The sequence below is a fragment of the Salmo salar genome, chromosome 08, assembly GCF_965601325.2.
Source record: "Salmo salar chromosome 08, fSalSal1, whole genome shotgun sequence".
NCBI lineage: Eukaryota > Metazoa > Chordata > Actinopteri > Salmoniformes > Salmonidae > Salmo > Salmo salar.
Window position 1 is genome coordinate 22,159,710 of NC_138298.1, and position 17,443 is coordinate 22,177,152.

Below are 17,443 nucleotides of genomic sequence, written 5' to 3' on the forward strand. Positions count from 1 at the left end.
GTGATTGGTTAGATGTTGGAGGTTGGATACCATGTGTGGTTGGGGAGGTTTAAATGCCTCACATGTGTGTGCTCCCTGTACAGTGCGTGGTGGATGGTGGCTCTGCAGTCTACTCAGAGGAACCCTGAGGCGATCTATCTACCACAGTCATCTCATAATTAGCACAAGGGGGTTTGGAGAGCGCTGCCAAATATGTGCCATTTACAGTAAGTCTTTACTTGTTTTGGGGTCGGACAAATTGCGGTGTTGATTTGGAGCAGGGGAGCGTGTTCCCTCTCAGGATAAACAAGCTTGATGTAATGCAGGCCTACATAGGGATGCAATCAGCTCAGCGTTTTGAAATAAATACATCTAACTTTCGTCCTTATCAGAGGAAGCAATAGGAAAAGCATGCCTTTGCATTGCCCATTGAAGTAATGTCCCAAATCAATGCACAGCTTGTTTCCCTTTAACTGTCCTATATAGTGCCTGGTGTGATCACTATTTGTTTCATTCAGCCCACCATGCAGGCGATTAACCATGATTTCTGAGTCTAATGTAACTGATTGCTCACTGGTCATGCCTGGAAATAGTTAACGGTTTAGCGTGTTACTTCCAATGCTTTGGTTCTGCCGTTGTCACTGGTGATTCTCGCGCTTATTATCACAAAATGGGCCTTTAAACTCTTATTCCCATAAAAAATACATGTTTCCTACATGATAGAGACAGACCATGGGTGAGACCTTTGGTCCAGTGTCAGTCACGTCCTCATGTGGGTTTAAGATTCTAACTAAATTAGTGTGAATAAAAACTGAAATTGTCTCGCTATTTTCTGTCTGTGTATTTATTATTTAAATGTGATATTCAAAGTTGTCCATCTCTCTCTCTCTCTCTCTTTCTCTCTTTCTCGCCAGCCAGGTAACCTGTCCCACCTATTGGACAAAATTCCAAAAGTTCCAAGACACTCAATCATAAAATGAACTAGGAGGTGACCACGCCTTACTCCAGACTCACCGCAGGAGACATGCTGGCACAATAACGTGTCTCTGAAATGCGCTCATCACAAAATAAGGATAATAATATGTAGCTGTTTTATGAGCTGACAATTACCTTCGTGATATGATGGTATTTACGGTTGTCAGCGCGCGTCTGGTGCGCCAGTGGTTGCTGGTTATCACCGTGCGTTTTATTGCGATCTCCATGGCTTTTCAACAGGACAGGAGCAGGTATGAAACAACTATAATTTGCAGTTGCCGCTAATTAAATGATGTGCGGTGATGATGCAGGCTAAATCGCATGATTTATTTATCTACTGATCATGACTGTAGGTTATTCATCTCATGACACCTGACTATCCATGTTTAGAGACTCTTCTTTACTGTTCTACTACGTACAGTTACTATATTCTAAAGTCTGTGAATTGTTAGACCCACTTGGTTTGGGAGTAATCACTCAATAGTCTCCTTTTCCTAGCCTTATTATATACCACTTTGGTGTGGAGGTATGCACCCCTCAAAATGACTGCCTCTGGCATTTTGGACTGAAGATTGTAGGAAAGGTTTAACATCAGCTACACAGTAAATGGTATCAAATCTCCCCTGCAGTTTTGTTTATTTCCCTCTTTTTAATGAAACAGCAATTATTGCCATTTGGAATACAGCATGTGTGTGTCAAGGCTTCTCTCCACTGCATGTGAATCTAGAAGGTGTTTCATAAGTAGTTACAACAGCTCAAAATGACTTCCAGTCATAGAAATAGAATGTGTGTTCCAGAGTTCTGCTGTATTTGCTACAATGCTTTGTAATAGTGACTCCTTATGAATATGTTGTTACCAATTGATTATAGATCCTCTTCCACAAGCCTTAGAGAGCCTCTGCACTCTCAATTATACAGTAGGTTGTCCACATTTTGGACACACCTACCCACTGCAAGGTTTTTCTCTATTTTTACTATTTTCTACATTGTAGAATAATAGTAAAGACATTAAAACTATGAAATAACCCATATGGAATCATGTAGTAACCAAAAAAGTGTAAAACAAATCAAAATATATTTTATATTTGCGATTCATCAAAGTAGCCAGCCTTTGCCTTGATGACAGCTTTGCACACTCTTGGCATTCTCTCAACCAGCTTCATGAGGTAGTCACCTGGAATGGATTTCAATTAACAGGTGTGCCATGTTAAAAGTTAATTTGTGGAATTTCTTTCCTTCTTAATGTGTTTGAGCCAGTCAGTTGTGTTGTGACAATGTAGGGGTGGTATACAGAAGACAGCCCTATTTGGTAAAAGACCAGGTCCATATTATGGCAAGAACAGCTCAAATAAGCAAAGAGAAACGACAGTCCATCATTACTTGAAGACATGAAGGTCAGTTAATCCGGAAATTTCAAGAACTTTGAAAGTTTCAAGTGCAGTCACAAAAACCATCAAGCGCTATGATGAAACTGGCTCTCATGAGAACCGCCACAGGAAAGGAAGACCCAGAGTCACCTCTGCTGCAGAGGATAAGTTCATTAGTTACCAGCCTCAGAAATGGGCAATTAACTGCACCTCAGATTGCATCCCAAATAAATGCTTCACAGAGTTCAAGTAAGAGACACATCTCAACATCAACTGTTCAGAGGAGACTGCGTGAATCAGGCCTTCATGGTTGAATTGCTGCAATTAAACCATTACTAAAGGACACCAATAAGAAGAAGAGACTTGCTTGGGCCAGGAAACACAAGCAATGGACATTAAACCGGTGGAAGTCTGTCCTTTGGTCTGATGAGTCCAAATTTGAGATTTTTGGTTCCAACAGATGTGTCTTTGTGAGACGCAGAGTAGGTGAACGGATGATCTCTGCATGTGTGGTTCCCACCGTGAAGCATGGAGGAGGTGTGATGGTGTGGGGTTGCTTTGCTGGTGACACTGTCTGTGATTTATTTAGAATTCAAGGCACACTTAACCAACATGGCTACCACAGCATTCTGCAGCAATACGCCATCCCATCTGGTTTGAGCTAAGTGGGACTATCATTTGTTTTTCAACAGGACAATGACCCAACACACCTCCAGGCTGTGTAAGAGTTATTTGACCAAGAAGGAGAGTGATGGAGTGCTGCATCAGATGATCTGGCCACAATCTCACAACCTCAACCCAATTGAGATGGTTTGGGATGAGTTGGACCGCAGAGTGAAGGAAAAGCAGCCAACAAGTGCTCAGCATATGTGGGAACTCCTTCAAGACTTTTGAAAAAGCATTCCAGGTGAAGCTGGTTGAGAGAATGCCAAGAGTGTGCAAAGCTGTCATCAAGGCAAAGGGTGGCTACTTTGAAGATTTGTTTAACACTTTTTTGGTTACTACATGATTCCAAATGTGTTATTTTATAGTTTTGATGTTTTCACTATTATTCTACAATGTAGAAAATAGTAAAAATAAAGAAAAACCCTTGAATGAGTAGGTGTCCAAACTTTTGACTGGTACTGTATATATATATACTGCTCAAAAAAATAAAGGGAACACTAAAATAACACATCCTAGATCTGAATTAATGAAATAATCTTATTAAATACTTTTTTCTTTACATAGTTGAATGTGCTGACAACAAAATCACACAAAAATATTAAATGGAAATCCAATTTATCAACCCATGGAGGTCTGGATTTGGAGTCACACTCAAAATTAAAGTGGAAAACCACACTACAGGCTGATCCAACTTTGATGTAATGTCCTTAAAAGAAGTCAAAATGAGGCTCAGTAGTGTGTGTGGCCTCCACGTGCCTGTATGACCTCCCTACAATGCCTGGGCATGCTCCTGACAAGGTGACGGATGGTCTCCTGAGGGATCTCCTCCCAGACCTGGACTAAAGCATCCGCCAACTCCTGGACAGTCTGTGGTGCAACGTGGCATTGGTGGATGGAGCGAGACATGAAGTCCCAGATGTGCTCAATTGGATTCAGGTCTGGGGAACGGGCGGGCCAGTCCATAGCATCAATGCCTTCCTCTTGCAGGAACTGCTGACACACTCCAGCCACATGAGGTCTAGCATTGTCTTGCATTAGGAGGAACCCAGGGCCAACCGCACCAGCATATGGTCTCACAAGGGGTCTGAGGATCTCATCTCGGTACCTAATGGCAGTCAGGCTATCTCTGGCGAGCACATTGAGCGCTGTGCGGCCCCCCAAAGAAATGCCACCCCACACCATGACTGACCCACCGCCAAACCGGTCATGCTGGAGGATGTTGCAGGCAGCAGAACGTTCTCCACGGCGTCTCCAGACTCTGTCACGTCTGTCACGTGCACAGTGTGAACCTGCTTTCATCTGTGAAGAGCACAGGGCGCCAGTGGCGAATTTGCCAATCTTGGTGTTCTCTGGCAAATGCCAAACGTCCTGCACGGTGTTGGGCTGTAAGCACAACCCCCACCTGTGGACGTCGGGCCCTCACACCACCCTCATGGAGTCTGTTTCTGACCGTTTGAGCAGACACATGCACATTTGTGGCCTGCTGGAGGTCATTTTGCAGGGCTCTGGCAGTGCTCCTCCTGCTCCTCCTTGCACAAAGGCGGAGGTAGCGGTCCTGCTGCTGGGTTGTTGCCCTCCTATGGCCTCCTCCACATCTCCTGATGTACTGGCCTGTCTCCTGGTAGCGCCTCCATACTCTGGACACTACGCTGACAGACACAGCAAACCTTCTTGCCACAGCTCGCATTGATGTGCCATCCTGGATGAGCTGCACTACCTGAGCCACTTGTGTGGGTTGTAGACTCCGTCTCATGCTACCACTAGAGTGAAAGCACCGCCAGCATTCAAAAGTGACCAAAACATCAGCCAGGAAGCATAGGAACTGAGAAGTGGTCTGTGGTCCCCACCTGCAGAACCACTCCTTTATTGGGGGTGTCTTGCTAATTGCCTATAATTTCCACCTGTTGTCTATTCCATTTGCACAACAGCATGTGAAATGTATTGTCAATCAGTGTTGCTTCCTAAGTGGACAGTTTGATTTCACAGAAGTGTGATTGACTTGGAGTTACATTGTGTTGTTAAAGTGTTCCCTTTATTTTTTTGAGCAGTGTATATATGTGTGTGTGTGTGTGTGTGTGTGTGTGTGTGTGTGTGTGTGTGGTTTAGTCATACTGTTGAAGAGAGAAACAGTGTAGCAACACAAATAAGGCATTGATGACAACAACTATAGCCAGAAACCTTGGGGTCTTTCTTAATTGTGGCTGATGAACCATTAACCATTAACCCACTCTTCCTCTCCATCCACCCACCTTTCCATCTTCCTCCATCCACCCCTCCATCTATCTACCTATCCATCCATCCCCCCAGGACAGTGACAGTGAGGGACGTGTCTGGGCGTCTCGGTGGGCCGTCGGGGTCCGTGGGGCTCTGCACCTTTGGCACGTCTATTGCCTGCTGTTTAGGCTGGAGGAATGTCATGGGTGTCTGCCAACGTAAGTCAGCGGCCACTGGGCTAGTCCTCCAGAAACAACAACAATGCAACAATACACCAGCCGAGGTTATCATATGTGTTTACCTGCTCTCTCTGACCATCTAGCTGTGTGCCACAAGTCTTGCAGGAATGGAGTCTGTGTGGGTCCAGACAAGTGCTCCTGCTCTGTGGGATACAAGGGCCAGCAATGTGACCAAGGTGGCTATATTTGACTCTATATGATTCATGCATGTTGGTTTCAGATTCTGTATGATTCAAGCATGTTGATTCCAGATACTGTGTGATTCATGCATGTTGATTCCTGGTTATTGATTCCAGATATTATGATTGATTCATGCATGCGGATCTTGATATGATTCCTGATCCTGATTGTTGTTGGTTGTTGATTCCAGATGTGAATGAGTGTGGTCTCCCAGAGCGACCGTGCTCCAACAGCTGTATGAACACCCAGGGTAGTTACCGGTGTTACTGCGACCCCGGATACAACCTCATGACAGATGGATCAACCTGCACCAGTACGTACCAGTTCAAACCGGTTTCTGCCCACTTTCCTGGAACATCATGTCCCAACCATTGATGGAATACCACGCCCGGGTAGAAGTTCCCCTCAGGCACTGATCTAGGATCAGCTCACCATCTTCTAAACTCTAACATTATACACCAGGGGGTACAATTTAAAACTGATCATAGATCAGTTTCTTGGGGGCAACTTCATCCTACTGTGAACACCACAGGGCTCAGTGTCAGGACTGCATGTACTGGCGTGCCGATATGGGTCAAATGTTATTATAGACAAGGGGCCAAGTTTCAGTGGTTCTGGATCTTGATTGGCTGCTCAGCTTCCCCGTCAGCTACATACCTCCAGTCTGGATGATATATTACCCAGAACCCCCCTGTTGTCCACGGGCCAATAGGGTCAAGTCTTATTCACTTGATCTAGAGTGTGATATTTTTGTATGGGGCACAGGGTTGGGTAGGTTACTTTATGTTACAGTCAGGGTTGGGTAGGTTACTTTATCGTACAGTCAGGGTTGGGTAGGTTACCTTATGGTACAGTCAGGGTTGGGTAGGTTACTTTATGTTACAGTCAGGGTTGGGTGGGTTACTTTATGGTACAGTCAGGGTTGGGTAGGTTACTTTATGTTACAGTCAGGGTTGGGTAGGTTACTTTATGTTACAGTCAGGGTTGGGTAGGTTACTTTATGGTACAGTCAGGGTTGGGTAGGTTACTTTATGGTACAGTCAGGGTTGGGTAGGTTACTTTATGGTACAGTCAGGGTTGGGTAGGTTACTTTATGTTACAGTCAGGGTTGGGTAGGTTACTTTATGGTACAGTCAGGGTTGGGTAGGTTACTTTATGGTACAGTCAGGGTTGGGTAGGTTACCTTATGGTACAGTCAGGGTTGGGTAGGTTACTTTATGTTACAGTCAGGGTTGGGTAGGTTACTTTATGGTACAGTCAGGGTTGGGTAGGTTACTTTATGTTACAGTCAGGGTTGGGTAGGTTACTTTATGTTACAGTCAGGGTTGGGTAGGTTACTTTATGGTACAGTCAGGGTTGGGTAGGTTACTTTATGGTACAGTCAGGGTTGGGTAGGTTACTTTATGTTACAGTCAGGGTTGGGTAGGTTACTTTATGTTACAGTCAGGGTTGGGTAGGTTACTTTATGGTACAGTCAGGGTTGGGTAGGTTACTTTATGGTACAGTCAGGGTTGGGTAGGTTACTTTATGGTACAGTCAGGGTTGGGTAGGTTACTTTATGTTACAGTCAGGGTTGGGTAGGTTACTTTATGTTACAGTCAGGGTTGGGTAGGTTACTTTATGGTACAGTCAGGGTTGGGTAGGTTACTTTATGGTACAGTCAGGGTTGGGTAGGTTACTTTATGGTACAGTCAGGGTTGGGTAGGTTACTTTATGGTACAGTCAGGGTTGGGTAGGTTACTTTATGGTACAGTCAGGGTTGGGTAGGTTACTTTATGGTACAGTCAGGGTTGGGTAGGTTACTTTATGTTACAGTCAGGGTTGGGTAGGTTACTTTATGGTACAGTCAGGGTTGGGTAGGTTACTTTATGGTACAGTCAGGGTTGGGTAGGTTACTTTATGGTACAGTCAGGGTTGGGTAGGTTACTTTATGTTACAGTCAGGGTTGGGTAGGTTACTTTATGGTACAGTCAGGGTTGGGTAGGTTACTTTATGGTACAGTCAGGGTTGGGTAGGTTACTTTATGGTACAGTCAGGGTTGGGTAGGTTACTTTATGCTACAGTCAGGGTTGGGTAGGTTACTTTATGGTACAGTCAGGGTTGGGTAGGTTACTTTATGGTACAGTCAGGGTTGGGTAGGTTACTTTATGCTACAGTCAGGGTTGGGTAGGTTACTTTATGGTACAGTCAGGGTTGGGTGGGTTACTTTATGGTACAGTCAGGGTTGGGTAGGTTACTTTATGTTACAGTCAGGGTTGGGATAGGTTACTTTATGTTACAGGTCAGGGTTGGGTAGGGTTACTTTATGGTACAGTCAGGGTTGGGTAGGTTACTTTATGGTACAGTCAGGGTTGGGTAGGTTACTTCATGGTACAGTCAGGGTTGGGTAGGTTACTTTATGGTACAGTCAGGGTTGGGTAGGTTACTTTATGGTACAGTCAGGGTTGGGTAGGTTACTTTATGTTACAGTCAGGGTTGGGTAGGTTACTTTATGGTACAGTCAGGGTTGGGTAGGTTACTTTATGGTACAGTCAGGGTTGGGTAGGTTACTTTATGTTACAGTCAGGGTTGGGTAGGTTACTTTATGGTACAGTCAGGGTTGGGTAGGTTACTTTATGGTACAGTCAGGGTTGGGTAGGTTACTTTATGTTACAGTCAGGGTTGGGTAGGTTACTTTATGGTACAGTCAGGGTTGGGTAGGTTACTTTATGGTACAGTCAGGGTTGGGTAGGTTACTTTATGGTACAGTCAGGGTTGGGTAGGTTACTTTATGTTACAGTCAGGGTTGGGTAGTTTACTTTATGGTACAGTCAGGGTTGGGTAGGTTACTTTATGGTACAGTCAGGGTTGGGTAGGTTACTTTATGGTACAGTCAGGGTTGGGTAGGTTACTTTATGGTACAGTCAGGGTTGGGTAGGTTACTTTATGGTACAGTCAGGGTTGGGTAGGTTACTTTATGTTACAGTCAGGGTTGGGTAGGTTACTTTATGGTACAGTCAGGGTTGGGTAGGTTACTTTATGGTACAGTCAGGGTTGGGTAGGTTACTTTATGTTACAGTCAGGGTTGGGTAGGTTACTTTATGTTACAGTCAGGGTTGGGTAGGTTACTTTATGGTACAGTCAGGGTTGGGTAGGTTACTTTATGGTACAGTCAGGGTTGGGTAGGTTACTTTATGGTACAGTCAGGGTTGGGTAGGTTACTTTATGGTACAGTCAGGGTTGGGTAGGTTACTTTATGGTACAGTCAGGGTTGGGTAGGTTACTTTATGGTACAGTCAGGGTTGGGTAGGTTACTTTATGGTACAGTCAGGGTTGGGTAGGTTACTTTATGGTACAGTCAGGGTTGGGTAGGTTACTTTATGGTACAGTCAGGGTTGGGTAGGTTACTTTATGGTACAGTCAGGGTTGGGTAGGTTACTTTATGGTACAGTCAGGGTTGGGTAGGTTACTTTATGGTACAGTCAGGGTTGGGTAGGTTACTTTATGGTACAGTCAGGGTTGGGTAGGTTACTTTATGGTACAGTCAGGGTTGGGTAGGTTACTTTATGTTACAGTCAGGGTTGGGTAGGTTACTTTATGGTACAGTCAGGGTTGGGTAGGTTACTTTATGGTACAGTCAGGGTTGGGTAGGTTACTTTATGGTACAGTCAGGGTTGGGTAGGTTACTTTATGGTACAGTCAGGGTTGGGTAGGTTACTTTATGGTACAGTCAGGGTTGGGTGGGTTACTTTATGGTACAGTCAGGGTTGGGTAGGTTACTTTATGGTACAGTCAGGGTTGGGTAGGTTACTTTATGGTACAGTCAGGGTTGGGTAGGTTACTTTATGTTACAGTCAGGGTTGGGTAGGTTACTTTATGTTACAGTCAGGGTTGGGTAGGTTACTTTATGGTACAGTCAGGGTTGGGTAGGTTACTTTATGGTACAGTCAGGGTTGGGTAGGTTACTTTATGGTACAGTCAGGGTTGGGTAGGTTACTTTATGGTACAGTCAGGGTTGGGTAGGTTACTTTATGAATGTAGTCCGTTAGAGTTACTGGTTACTTGTCCAAAATTGTTAATTCTTACATAACTTCTTACATAACTTTTAGATTATCCAAACTCAGTAACGTAGCGTAAAAACATCCTTTCTGAATTTAAACGTAATACTAGAAGTAATCTAGTTTTTCAAAAGTAGACCTATCTGTAATCTGCTTACAATTTTTTTGCTGGTAATGTTAGTTTTTTTGTAATACATTACTCCCCAACCCTGTGGGGGCAATATAGAGGAGCAACTGTTATCATGACTGGTGTAATCAATCTAAAGCAAGGAATATAATATGAGTATGACAGAAGACCAAACCAAGCTGGTTTTATATCACTGCTTGTGAGTCTATAGTATTACAGTACAGCACATGGTTTGTGTGTGGTGGCATGTGTTCGTTCCAACCATCCATTTCTGCCTTGACTCTCAGCCAGTTTATCCTGTGTTCTCTTCCAGAAGAGCCTGAGTGTTCCTCCTCACGCTGCCAGTTCAGTTGCCAGATCGACCGGGGGGGAGAGGTGCGCTGTCTGTGTGCCCCCGGCCTCCACCTGGCCGCCGACAACAGGACCTGTGAAGGTGGGCTTCCTCGGCAACCCCATGGTAACCCCGTTGCCATGGCAACCACCAAACTCCTCCCTCCCCTCTAGTTCTTTCAGTTCCAATGCCATGGGAAGTAGTAAGGGGGGACTGGGATTGGGAAACAGCCCAGAGTTTGGTCCATTCCCTTGGCATTACGACGGGGTATACTGTATGCTAGCCATGATCGTAGCGCGACAGTGTGTAGCTACTAGTTCGGTCTCTGCCATTAGAGAGCAGGTGGAGAAACAGGTTCCCATATGCACACTACTAGAGGACATGTTAACGACCTCCACCCAGCTATTACTAACAGCGCCTACCCACTGAGTCTGTCCACAGAACGATAAACCCCGCAATTACCTCAAGTGTTAAGAAAACAGACCCCGGGTCCCAGTAGCTGTACTCTACTCTTTGCCCTCTCCTCAGCCTAGCTAGCGCTCATTACTTTGAAGTCCCTTAGCTCGATAACTGTGGTGCGGTCGTAAAGTCCTCGCAGCAGACACCTCCTGTCCTGCTAACGAGGCCCAGCCTCCATGGTTGATCCTGAGAGCCCTTGCCACATTCTCACGCCACAGGAGAGTAGCTGTAGGAACTAACCAATCAGACCTGAGACCTCAGAGAAATCATAACAGTCATATACTGTAGGAAGTTACAGTGGAACATATTTTTAATTTATTTTGTATTCTTCCCCTCTAATCAGGAACTGATTTAGACCTGGGACACCAGGTGAATGCAATTAATTATCAAGTAGAACAGAAAAGCAGCAGTACTCCGGACCTCTTAGGGTAAGAGTTTACCACCCCTTCTCTAGGTACTGCAGAGGCCTAGTCAGCAGGGCTCACTAACCCTGTTCCTGGAGAGATACCCTCCTGTAGGTTTTCACTCTAACCCTGTTCCTGGAGAGCTACTGTCCTCTAGGTTTTCACTCCAACCCTGTTCCTGGAGAGCTACTGTCCTCTAGGTTTTCACTCCAACCCTGTTCCTGGAGAGATATCCTCCTGTAGGTTTTCATTCTAACCCTGTTCCTGGAGAGATATCCTCCTGTAGGTTTTCACTCTAACCCTGTTCCTGGAGCGATATCCTCCTGTAGGTTTTCACTCTAACCCTGTTCCTGGAGAGATATCCTCCTGTAGGTTTTCATTCTAACCCTGTTCCTGGAAAGCTACCGTCCTGTAGGTTTTCATGCCAACCCTGTTCCTGGAGAGCTACCGTCCTGTAGGTTTTCATTCCAACCCTGTTCCTGGAGAGCTACCGTCCTGTAGGTTTTCATTCCAACCCTGTTCCTGGAGAGCTACCGTCCTGTAGGTTTTCACTCCAACCCTGTTCCTGGAGAGATATCCTCCTGTAGGTTTTCACTCCAACCCTGTTCCTGGACAGCTACAGTCCTGTAGGTTTTCATTCTAACCCTGTTCCTGGAGAGATATCCTCCTGTAGGTTTTCACTCCAACCCTGTTCCTGGAGTGCTACCGTCCTGTAGGTTTTCATTCTAACCCTGATTCAGATAATTAGCTGGTTGATAAGCTGAATCAGGTTAGTTACAACAGGAGGGTTTCTCTCCAGGACATCGGCAGCTTAAACAGAAGCATTAGAACAAAGACAAAACCATAGCATCATCATGACAGGTTCAGTTCCCCTGTTATTATGTACTTGGACCAAACTCCTCAGTGTCTGAAGTGACATCATATTGTGGGATATAAAGTCATTTGTCACTCATTTGTCTTCATTTCAACTATATCTACATTGGAATAACATTAGAATTGTACTAGTTACAGAGAGAGAGAGAGAAGCACCTGAAAAGTATCACGAGTTGTTATTGTGTGTGAGTGTGTTGTGATTCCTTGTTGTTGAACAACAGCAGTGTACATTTCAAAGCACCTGTACAAAAAAAACTCCCAAGATGGCCAAAGCACTCATGTCCTCTTTCTGATGTATAGGTAACGATTGTTTTGAGCTGAGAAAACCCTAGGTTCTTTACAGCACTTTGTCGTCTCCCTTGTATATGTTACATCTGTGTGTGTGTGTGTGTGTGTGTGTGTGTGTGTGTGTGTGTGTGTGTGTGTGTGTGTGTGTGTGTGTGTGTGTGTGTGTGTGTGTGTGTGTGTGTGTGTGTGTGTGTGTGTGTGTGTGTGTGTGTGTGTGTGTGTGTGTTTATATGCATGCTCAGGAGTTGAGTTGTTGTGGCCTTGTTGTGCTGTTTTGCAGATGTGGACGAGTGTCGCGGGGCGCCAGATGTTTGCCCTCTCCGGCACACTTGCAAGAACACCTTTGGCAGCTTTGTGTGTGCGTGCAGGGAGGGCTTCGTGTTGGGGACGCTCCAGAACTCAGTGCGGTGTCGAGGTGCGGACAACCCCCATACTGTACAGCAGGCTGTAAAGACTCGTAGAAACCAGTATTAATATTAACAGGGAACGTAACGCTGTTAGATACCAGTATTAATATTAACAGGGAATGTAAGGCTCTTAGATACCAGTATTAATATTAACAGGGAATGTAAGGCTGTTAGATACCAGTATTAATATTAACAGGGAATGTAAGGCTCTTAGATACCAGTATTAATATTAACTGGGAATGTAAGGCTCGTAGAAACCAGTATTAATATTAACAGGGAATGTAAGGCTCTTAGATACCAGTATTAATATTAACAGGGAATGTAAGGCTCTTAGAAACCAGTATTAATATTAACAGGGAATGTAAGGCTCTTAGAAACCAGTATTAATATTAACAGGGAATGTAAGGTTCTTAGAAACCAGTATTAATATTAACAGGGAATGTAAGGCTCTTAGATATTAATATTAACAGGGAATGTAAGGCTCTTAGAAACCAGTATTAATATTAACAGGGAATGTAAGGCTCTTAGATACCAGTATTAATATTAACAGGGAATGTAAGGCTCTTAGAAACCAGTATTAATATTAACAGGGAATGTAAGGCTCTTAGAAACCAGTATTAATATTAACAGGGAATGTAAGGCTCTTAGAAACCAGTATTAATATTAACAGGGAATGTAAGGCTCTTAGATATTAATATTAACAGGGAATGTAAGGCTCTTAGAAACCAGTATTAATATTAACAGGGAATGTAAGGCTCTTAGAAACCAGTATTAATATTAACAGGGAATGTAAGGTTCTTAGATATTAATATTAACAGGGAATGTAAGGTTCTTAGATATTAATATTAACAGGGAATGTTAGAGAAACAGTCTGTCCTCTAAGCCTTAGATGTCTGTCTGTCTGTCTGTCTGTCTGTCTGTCTGTCTGTCTGTCTGTCTGTCTGTCTGTCTGTCTGTCTGTCTGTCTGTCTGTCTGTCTGTCTGTCTGTCTGTCTGTCTGTCTGTCTGTCTGTCTGTCTGTCTGTCTGTCTGTCTGTGTATGACTTTACCCGATGTATGACATTAATATAATTTCTTCCTTCAGCATCTCTCAGCAGATGGCCATGTGTCTCGTAAAATATGCTGTGGTAGTGGGTGTGTGTGTGTGCATTCATGTGTGTGTAAGCCACAGACCCACTTTTCTCAGTGTCAGTGCTGTTTAAATGAATGACTACCTCACAGCACGCCCTCACATGTTCTTCTCATTTAGCCTACGTTTCATTGTCAAACAGACCGATCCTCTGTAGATGAGCTTTGGCTGCAGCAACCCAGTGAGAGCCTGAATGTATTTCTCTAGCTTGCCTCCCCCGCTCGCTCAGCTGTGGTAGCTGTTATTGTTTATGCTTCCTTGGTGAACATTGCAACACCTATTTCCTGGAGCTTTGAAACAGACTAGTTGTTACTCAACAACCCCTTGACTTCACACTCAGTGAGTCGCGGGCAGGGGCCAAGTCAAGTCATGACTTCCTGCTGGCTCTCTCTGTGTGCTGGCTGGCCGATAATGTCTTCACCTCAGAGCCAGTGAAAAGGTGGAAAAGCTATCCAGTAATACTCAAAACAAGCATAGGTCTTACTGTAAAACTGCATGGGTTTGGTGTCTGCTTTCAGCTTGGTTTGGGTTGCCAAATTCAGAGCCCACAGGCAAAGGAGAAGTAACTGAAACACAGTTAGACTGCTAATACAACAGACCACCTGTTTGTGTTGAACGTGATGAGTAGTATTGGGATCAGGGCCAAGAGCGAAGGGGGAGAGGAGAGAGAGAGAGAGAGAGAGAGGAGAGGAGAGGAGAGGAGAGGAGAGGAGAGGGAGAGGAGAGGAGAGGAGAGGAGAGGAGAGGAGAGGAGAGGAGAGGAGAGGAGAGAGAGGAGAAAGAGAGAAAGAGAGAGAAAGAGAGAGGAGGGGAGTAGACAGTGAGAGAAGAGAGAGAGAGGAGAGTAAACACAAAGCTGACTGACATAGATGCTGTCTAGTACTGTAGATTAGGACATCTGGAAAGCATTCTTCAAACATCCACACGTGTCTCAGTGTTAGATTCAATGGAGAATTGACTGATTTGAATTCAGATCTGTTGATACTTTCAACATGACTGTTTCCGTTAGGATGAGACTGACAAAACAACACTTGTGTATTGATGTTGATTCTCTTAAGAATCCACACAAGCTTTATTGCTTGGTGCTGATAACCATCTTCTTCTCATCATGTCACCGTATCCTCCTCTCTCTCCCCCAGATAAGGACGAGTGTCTGGACAGTACTCACCTGTGTAGCCGTCATTCCCAGTGTTTCAACACCTCTGGTTCCTACACCTGTCAGTGTCTGGAGGACTACTCGGGCGACGGCCACACGTGCTGGCCGAGGAGAGCCTCCCAGTCCAAGACCTCCATGTACTACCGGTACAAACTCTCCAAAAGGACCAGGCCCATACAACAACCACACCATCCGCAGCTCTGACGGTGCCTCTGCTTCTGACTGATAACCCTGTTGTGAAGTAGTTACTGGCGGACATTTTGGGTCGAGCCGTGTTGAAGCAGCACATGAGAACTACGGGAGGAAAATAGATTTGTGTTAAAGCAGCCTCACAGGACATTTCACGAGGTAGATGTGCAGGAAAATTGAGGTGGAGTTTCACTATCACAACATAGTTAAAGCCGAGTAATGCTAAGAATTCCTCACACAACTGGAAAGTGTGGTAACGTTCTGTTTTAGCCTATCATCTGCCAGGCCTCTCTTCAGTTACTCAACAAAGACCCTAGATTGCTAAACGGTGCCATTAGTGGTCTACTGTTTGATGTCAGTCAAAGAAGCCACTCATTTGACAAACACACTCGTCAAGGAACCACACTCTGTAGTCTGCCTGCCATGCTTCAGACTCACCACGCTCTGTGATGACATGGAATTTTCCTTTGTTTAGGTTTCCCAGCTTATTGTCTCGGAAAAGGTCACAGTTAAGAACAAGTTTCACACGCACTGCCATACTGCTACTTTGGCATTTGTAACCAATTTCACAATACACATGTTGTCAGCATAAGGGATCTTGATAGGGACTTCATGTAGTGAGTGATTAGCAAATTTTCTGACAGGCCAGTGGGTGTACACGAGGGGACTATTAGTCCATACGGACTAGCCTTTGAGAGGAGTGTATACGTCATTATTTGTTAATAAAAGGCTGACCTCTGGTGGAAAGATAAGGGAGGATATTTGTCTTCTTCGAGAGAGAGAGAGCAGCGTCATCCTGACTTCTCCATAGATGGGATCATAGATAGCAGCATCTCCCTGACTTCTCCATAGATGGGATCATAGATAGCAGCATCTCCCTGACTTCTCCATAGATGGGATCATAGATATCAGCATCTCCCTGACTTCTCCATAGATGGGATCATAGATAGCAGCATCTCCCTGACTTCTCCATAGATGGGATCATAGATAGCAGCATCTCCCTGACTTCTCCATAGAAGGGATCATAGATAGCAGCATCTTCCTGACTTCTCCATAGATGGATCATAGACAGCAGTATCACCCTGACTTCTCCATAGATAGGATCATAGATATCAGCATCTCCCTGACTTCTCCATAGATGGGATCATAGACAGCAGTATCTCCCTGACTTCTCCATAGATGGGGATCATAGATATCAGCATCTCCCTGACTTCTCCATAGATGGGATCATAGATATCAGCATCTCCCTGACTTCTCCATAGATGGGATCATAGATAGCAGCATCTCCCTGACTTCTCCATAGATGGGATCATAGATAGCAGCATCTCCCTGACTTCTCCATAGAAGGGATCATAGATAGCAGTATCACCCTGACTTCTCCATAGAAGGGATCATAGATAGGCTACATAACCGAAAGCTGTTGAAATGCATGTATTTGTTGAGTCGTGTTAATTAATTAAGGCACTTTGAGAGATTGTCTGTTTGATGATGTAAAATGTCTGGAATAATGGTATAATTGTTGAATGGGGACCAACCAATAAAGTGTGTTGTTATTATTATTGTTGTGTGGGTTCTGTAATGTATTGTGGCTCCACTTGCCCTTCACATGGGAATGGAAGTCAATCGGGATTGTAGACGTTTCATGATTTTGGATTCCGGAGAGAAAATTGCCTTTAAATCCATATTGGGCCACAATAATGCTTCTGACTTACAGTACTAACATGGTCATCCCCATTTCATGACCCGTCATGGCAGGAAATCAGGGTAAAACAAGCTGCCACACACTCTACATCAGAGGTGGAAAGTACTTAAGAAAAAATACTTTAAAGTACTACTTAACTAGTTTTTTGTGGTATCTGTACTTTACTTTAATATTTATATTTTGACTTTGACTTTTACTTTTACTTCACTACATTCCTAAAGAAAATTATGTACTTTTTACTCTATACATTTTCCCTGACACCCAAAAGTACTCGTTATATTTTGAAAGCTTAGCAGGACAGAAAATGGTCCAATTCGCACACTTATCAAGAGAGCATCCCTGGTGATCCCTACTGCCTCTGATCTTGCGGACTCACTAAACACGAATGCTTTGTTTGTAAATGATGTCTGAGTGTGACTCTAGCTATACGTAAATAAAAGGAAACAAGAAAATTGTGCCGTCTGGTTTGCTTAATAAGTAATTAAGGAATTTAAAATGATTTGTACTTTTACTTTTGATATTTAAGTATTTTTTAGCATCTACATTTACTTTTGATACTTAAGTACTTTTAAAACCAAATACTTTAAGACTTTTACTCAAGTAGTATTTTACTGGGTGACTTTCACTTTTACTTGAGTCATTTTCTATTAAGATATATTTACTTTTACTCAAGTATGACAATTTAGTACTTTTTCCATCACTGCTCTACACACACACACAC

At 44.0% G+C, this 17,443-nt stretch overlaps 1 protein-coding gene across 1 annotated transcript; it reads left to right on the plus strand.

Moving 5' to 3' along the window:
• si:ch211-194g2.4 (nephronectin) lies at positions 1 to 17,174 on the plus strand. The gene is made up of 8 exons (XM_045722766.2): positions 1 to 206; positions 894 to 1,205; positions 5,295 to 5,419; positions 5,524 to 5,616; positions 5,811 to 5,933; positions 10,098 to 10,217; positions 12,420 to 12,554; positions 14,815 to 17,174. The coding sequence occupies exons 2-8, from the start codon at positions 1,099 to 1,101 to the stop codon at positions 15,033 to 15,035; spliced, it is 924 nt and encodes a 307-aa protein (XP_045578722.1). The 5' UTR covers positions 1 to 206; positions 894 to 1,098; the 3' UTR covers positions 15,036 to 17,174.
• Positions 17,175 to 17,443: the final 269 nt, after the last annotated feature.

What these genes read in the sequence shown, in the direction of transcription:
- si:ch211-194g2.4 (XM_045722766.2), top strand. Translation starts at nt 1,099, where the DNA reads ATGATGGTATTTACGGTTGTCAGCGCGCGTCTGGTGCGCCAGTGGTTG. An exon ending in CGACAACAGGACCTGTGAAG is followed by an intron (nt 10,218 to 12,419) that starts GTGGGCTTCCTC and finishes GCTGTTTTGCAG; the next exon opens with ATGTGGACGAGTGTCGCGGG. An exon ending in GAACTCAGTGCGGTGTCGAG is followed by an intron (nt 12,555 to 14,814) that starts GTGCGGACAACC and finishes TCTCTCCCCCAG; the next exon opens with ATAAGGACGAGTGTCTGGAC.